At 36.7% G+C, this 6,640-nt stretch overlaps 1 protein-coding gene across 1 annotated transcript; it reads left to right on the forward strand.

The window, feature by feature from the left end:
* Positions 1-2,229: 2,229 nt before the first annotated feature.
* On the forward strand, positions 2,230-2,838 carry LOC123269241 (histone H2B-like). The gene has a single exon (XM_044734843.1). It carries the CDS (start codon positions 2,312-2,314, stop codon positions 2,669-2,671), a length of 360 nt encoding a protein of 119 aa, XP_044590778.1. The 5' UTR covers positions 2,230-2,311; the 3' UTR covers positions 2,672-2,838.
* The last annotated feature ends 3,802 nt before the right edge of the window (positions 2,839-6,640 follow it).

Consider the following 6,640-nt stretch of genomic DNA (forward strand, 5'->3'; position numbering starts at 1 on the left):
ATTTCCCGCGCGACCCACCATGTACGGCGTTGCCGTCAACATAACCCACATTTGCTATGGCTGACTATTTTTTTAAAATTTAGATTTTTCAAACTCAATTATTTTTATAACTAAGTACCCTCAACTTAATTTTATTTTTTCAATAATTTTTGAAAATTTTTTTTTTCTTACAATGAGTTTTTCGAAGCTTTCTCATTATTTTTTCATCATGAAATTTATTAAAACAAGAGTAGGTGTGAGATTTGGTATGTCATTACAATGTTAAATGACCTGTTTTGAATCTTGTTTTATAAATAAACTATCAACCCTAGGTCTCTGAAATTTTAACACAACACGTATTAAATATATTTCTATCGATCCTAAAAATTTTAAATTGATCTCATTATTACGACTTAACTCCCATACCTCCTTAAGGGGTTAGGGGTAATCAGAATTTTCAAAAAATCAATTATTTTTTTTTTGCATTTTCGTTATGTGTAATATCTTAAAAATATTCTCTGAAAATTTCAAGTCGATCCGATAATTAGTTTTTGAATTATTCGACAAATAACAAAGAGAGCTCGGGTACTTCAAAGCGCTCGGGAGCAGATAGCTAGCGGCAGCTTCAAGAAACCCCCTTTTAGGGTTCTATTGTCATCCTATTCTGGAATTATAAAAGCAGATCCTTACAAAAATACAACCATAAATAAAAAGGAATGTATAGGCCATGTTCAGAAGCGGATGGGGACTCGACTGCGTACTCTGAAAACTAAACAAAAAGGTCTTGGTGGTAGAGGTAGGCTTACAGGAAAAGTAATAGACAAATTAACTGTGTACTATGGTTTATCAATACGTCGTCATTGCGATTCTATTGAAGATATAAAATCTGCTATTATGGCAACTTTTTACCACTACGGTTCGACTGATGAAAATTCGAATCATGATATGTGTCCCAAAGGCGAAGATTCTTGGTGCTCTTACCAGCGCGCTGAAGCAAGTGGAGAGCTTGATACTTATACTCAAGATTATTCTCCCTTACCTCCTGATGTTTTAAAAGCTATTAAACCGATTTACGACGATCTCAGTAATGATAATTTACTTTCAAGATGTGTAGGTGGATTCAATCAGAATAATAATGAGAGCTTCAACCAACTAGTGTGGAAAATATGCCCAAAAACCGTGAATACTAGTTCTACTATCGTACAAATTGCTGCATACATAGCTACTTGTATATTTAATGAAAGTACAAATTCATTATTAATGATTATGGATACCCTAGGACTTAATTGTGAGTCTAATTCCCATCGGTATGCTGAAAAATTGGATGCTGCACGTGTGAAAGTGGCAGATCAGCGCGCCAACGACAACACTCGGGAAGGCAGAATGCTTCGTAGGCAACAGCAAATTGATGTTTTGGAAACTTCCACAATGGCTGAAGAACTATTATATGGCCCAAGAATATATGACTCGATGTAAGTAATTTAATAATTCGTATTTTTGTACGTGAATCTAGTGTGAAACTTTAAACACGTTTTTCTCAAAACTATGTTCTTTGAACTGGTGACAACTGTAACTCGAAAACCGCTCAGTAGATTTTAATAAAATTTATACAGCTTTTAGAATACATAATAAACTCGGGCCTGATCGAAGGATTTTTTTTTTTCAAAAATTTCGATTTTTTAAGACCAATTAACTGTTGATTTTTTCCCAAAAATCTAGACAAAAATTTCCTGAAGCCGCCATTTTGTTAATTTTTGAAAAAAAAAAAAATCCTTCGATCAGGCCCAGGATTATCTATTTATAAAACTAATTTTTTTCATCCGATTGATTTTAGATCAATCTCCAAGGACATATGATTGTCACCGCAAGGACCTTTTTTTGGAACTGGGTCAACACAGACAGCTATAACTTTGGAAATTAAATTTTTTTTTTTTAATTTTCGTGACTTCAAGTCAAAACATTGTATAATAATGCCATATTACTACTTTTGTAAAATAACATGATTTAATAGCAAAAAAAAAATACTGAAAATTCTCATTTTTTCGTGCCTCTGACTACCCCTAACCCCTTAAAATAAAAAATATAAACATAAAGCATAAATATCTAAATATAAGAAAATTAAAATATCTCTATGTAATTGGTTAAGTTGTTCTTACACAAACGGATACAAACAAACAAATATATGTATTAATTACTTGATGTAACATTGTTAAAGATAAATAAAGAATATTTCAAAGTCAAAAGTGCAACTCACCAGTTGCACTCCAGCTAGCAAAGCTTAATATCGCTCAAAATTCAGATTCTCGTCAATCGATAATTATCAATTATTACCATGCCGCCAAAGACCAGTGGAAAAGCCGTGAAAAAATCCGGCAAAGCCCAGAAGAACATTACCAAGTCTGACAAGAAGAAGAGGAAGGAAAGTTACGTTATCTACATTTACAAGGTGCTGAAACAGGTCCACCCTGACACCGGTGTTTCCTCCAAGGCCATGAGCATCATAAACAGCTTCGTCAACGATATCTTCGAACGTATCGCTGTTGAAGCTTCCAGACTCGCTCACTACAACAAGCGTTCCACCATCACTTCACGAGAAATTCAAACAGCTGTCCGTCTTCTGTTACCCGCTGAATTGGCCAAACACGCCGCCAAAGGAACCAAAGCCGTCACTAAGTACACCAGCTCTAAATAAACTTCCTCTCTCTGAATAAAACTGAACCAAACGGCCCTTTTCAGGGCCACCAAATTTTTCAACACGTAAAAATTAATTCCAAGTTTAATTATAAACTAAATGTACTTGATATTTCAATGGTCAACTTAAATTGTACTTTGATTACAATTCTTTAGATTAATTTATCACAAGCTAAACGAAATCTTATTAATGTCTTATTAATATCTGTATAGAACAATTATGTTTTAGTTAAAATTTTGAAACCTTTAAACCATATCAAAATTTAATTTTTTATTTTAAAAATACCTGTCAAGATTAAAAATTTTTAACTTCCCGCTAAGACAATCGAAGATTTTCGAAAAATCGGGAAGTTATTGTTTTCACCCCGTTTTGCAAAAATCGAGGTTTCAACAGATCTTGACGTTTTGAAGCCCTAAGAAGCTTTCCTGACTATTTTTACGATGATGTCCGTACGCCTGTATATATATATATATATATATATATATATATATATATATATATATATATATATATATATATATATATATATACAGGCGTGTGTGTGTTTTTTTTTTTTTTTTTTTTTGGGGGGGGGGAATCCTTTTTACGGATTCTAGGCATAGCTGTTGGCCTGGATATGTGGCGACTCGACGCAGCGTCATACTAAAACTCGACGCTGACGCCCCTACCCACTAAACCCTAAACCCCTTTCTCTTCTATCCTCTGATCCCCCATGGTACCGCCGTAAGGCATTTCTTCGCGTGGGAAGGAATAAGCTGCCGCTCTTCCTTCTGGTGGCTAAGATGTTATTTCTTCCTTCTAGATTCGGTCTTTCGCTCTTTTCCTCTCAATGGATCGCAACTCGGTAAGCACTTTTGTAGCAAAAATGCTTGTGGCGTTCCAGGCAGCTTCTGACGACAACATTGCCTCTACTATTGACTCTGGTTGGGTTCTCTTCTTCAGAATCTTCTCTAACTCATTGCGCTGTTGGTTGAAACGTGGACACACAAAGAAGACATGCTCCGCATCTTCATTGACCCCTGGGCAGGACGAGCACTCTGGGGTATCATCGTGCTTAAAGCGGTGGAGATACTTCCGGTAACATCCGTGTCCTGATAACATCTGCGTTAAATAATAGTTGATCTCACCGTGACTCCGGTTGAACCACACATCAACCCGAGGTATGAGACGGTACGTCCACCGACCCTTATCTGAAGCATTCCACTCTTGTTGCCATCTTGCGATGCTGTGTTGCCGTTCTTCGCTTCTAAGTTCTTCAGGGCTCAGTGTGGTTGACCTTTTTCGTTGATATAGGTTCCGTCTTTCCTCAGCTAGGACTCTGAGAGGCAGAGTACCGGAAATAACACACACTGCTTCCTCTGATATTGTGCGAAAAGCGCTAGCTACTCGTAGGGCACTCAGTCGATATACTGGTCCAACCTTTCTCAATGATTCTTGCGTTTTTAATGCGTCGGCCCAAATGGATATTCCGTAAGTGAGCACCGATGTGACTACTGATGACAGTAATAGCCAAATGCTCTGCTTTGGGCCTCCGACGTTCGGCATCAGTCGTGCGAGACTGGCCCGCACTACTGACGCTTTGGCACTGACATGCTCCACTTGCTGCTTGAAGTTGAGTCGGGCATCAAGCATCACTCCCAAATATCGGATATAAGGTTGTGATGTGATTTCTTGTTCACCGATTTTTAGCTTAATGGTCTCTACCACTTTTCTGCTGGTAATAAGCACTGCCTCAGTCTTGTGTTGCGCCAGTTGCAGGTTCACTGCGTCCATCCACCGGTTAACGCGCTCAAAAGTGAGATCGAACATATGGTTTATCTCGTCAGAGTGTTTGGCAACAATCACTACGGCTACGTCATCTGCATATGCTACGAGTTTGACGTTTCTTGGCAGAGTTAGTCTTAATAGACCGTCATACATAATATTCCACAGGAGCGGGCCTAGGACTGAACCTTGTGGTACACCTCCAGTAATATCATACTCCCTCGGACCGTTCTTCGTGTCATACTTCAAGACCCTATTTTCAAAGTAGCTTGTTACGATCTTAAGAAGGTATTCTGGTACATTCTTCTCTTGGAGGGCCTGCATGATGCATTCCCAATTGGCGGAGTTGAATGCGTTTCTGATGTTTAGGGTCGCCACCAGGCAATACTCTTTCGTTCCACCCTTCCATCTGGTTGTGTGTGTGTGTGTGTGTGTGTGTGTGTGTGTGTGTGTGTGTGTGTGTGTGTGTGTGTGTGTGTGTGTGTGTGTGTGTGTGTGTGTGTGTGTGTAAACCTCTTATAACTTTTGAATGGCTTAACCGATTTGATCGCAGTTGGTGTCATTCGAAAGGTATTCGCCAAACTTAGATTACCTGTAAGGTGGAACCGATTTGGACCAGTAGATTTCGAGAAATTGCAAAAAAAGTAAAAAAAAAAAAAAGTTGTTTTTTTTTTTCATTTTTTGAAAATATCCCCGAATTGGCTGAACCGATCGACCTCAAAAACTAATCAGCTCCTATTCTTTCCCGCTTCACAGCATTATTTATATTTGTAGATAGCTCTTAACTTTGAAAACCTGCATCGATCGCCACCAAAAGCGTCAGAATCGGTTGTTGTGTTCGTGAGATATCGTTGTCGAAAAAAATCGAAAAAAGTGCTTTTTTGTAATAACTCCGAAATTTTTTATCAGATCAATTTTTTTGTTTTAAAATATTTATAGAGCTCAAAAAACTACATCGGTCACCGCCAACCGCGTGAAAATCGGTTGATTAATTCAAAATTTATAGAAGTTTGAAAATTTTAAAAATCGTGTTTCATCGAACTTTGATGAGATTTTTGAGCTTGAAGAGCTTAAAAGCATAGGAAAGCTATCTCTTCGAATTCGGAGAGCTCATAATAATAATTTTAAGCGCCTAGGTATGAAATTAGCGGGAAGATGCAAGGATATGGCCTTCAACCGTTTTCCTAATTTTTTTAATTGTGCTGTATTCAAATAACTTCATCGTGTTCGAGCTCAGATTACTTTCTTCAGAAACTACCAAAATTACCTTCTCCATCTCGTAGAACTCAAAAGCATATCGAAATTAATATTTTGAGCTCAAAAAACTATACTACTTCATCACTAGCGTGCTTAATTTCGAATGCATTGAATTTGAACATGATAAAAAGTTTTGAGAATAATTTTATGATAGTAAAAATTATGAGATAAATATTTGATACTTATTTTTTTAACAAACTATATATTTGAATAGCGCGCTACGCGCGCGCTTTAATTTTAATCAATAGTGAGTCGTGACGCGTTTTTTGCGAGTTTTGACCTAAGACTAACTTCAAGACTTTCATGTATTTTATAAATATAGAAGGATAAATGATAGAAAAAATTTATTAAAAAAATTCGGCATATACCCTGATAGCCAGCGCTTTCTCAGTAAGTGTTAACTTCCAGCAGTTACGGTTAATTTATACATCAAGTTGGCGGTAATTCTTCACTCAACAACAGTTGTAAGCAAATTGACGGAAATCTACGGCCGCAACTTGAATGCAAGTTAACAATCAAACTTGTAGTTAAATTTCCTTTCAACTTTACTACAATTTGACGGAAATACTTATACAGCAAGTTTTGACGTCTATTTGCAGAGTAAATTATAGGTTACTAATAGATAATCGCTCGCTTTGCCAACTCTTTCCGTCAAGTTTGCTTCAAATTGCGGACGTAGATTGACAGTAGGTTATAGGTAAGGTGGCTATCAGGGTAGAAATTTTTTATTTGTTTATCCGACACACACACGTTGAATTTGTTAATAGTTCAAAAAAAATGAATTTAACAGACATGACATTTTGACAGTTTAAAAAATTGCGCGAATGCAATATTCATCGAAAACGTCGGGATTCCCAAATTCCTAAAAATAAAATGACGATAACTTATCTACAATCGTTTCATACAAATAGCGCTATCTACTTTACTTTTCTGTACTAATTACTTTTT

This window comes from Cotesia glomerata, linkage group LG7, assembly GCF_020080835.1.
Source record: "Cotesia glomerata isolate CgM1 linkage group LG7, MPM_Cglom_v2.3, whole genome shotgun sequence".
In the NCBI taxonomy this organism is placed as follows: domain Eukaryota; kingdom Metazoa; phylum Arthropoda; class Insecta; order Hymenoptera; family Braconidae; genus Cotesia; species Cotesia glomerata.

Coding starts and splice junctions, on each gene's coding strand:
- LOC123269241 (XM_044734843.1), top strand. CDS start 2,312: ATGCCGCCAAAGACCAGTGGAAAAGCCGTGAAAAAATCCGGCAAAGCC.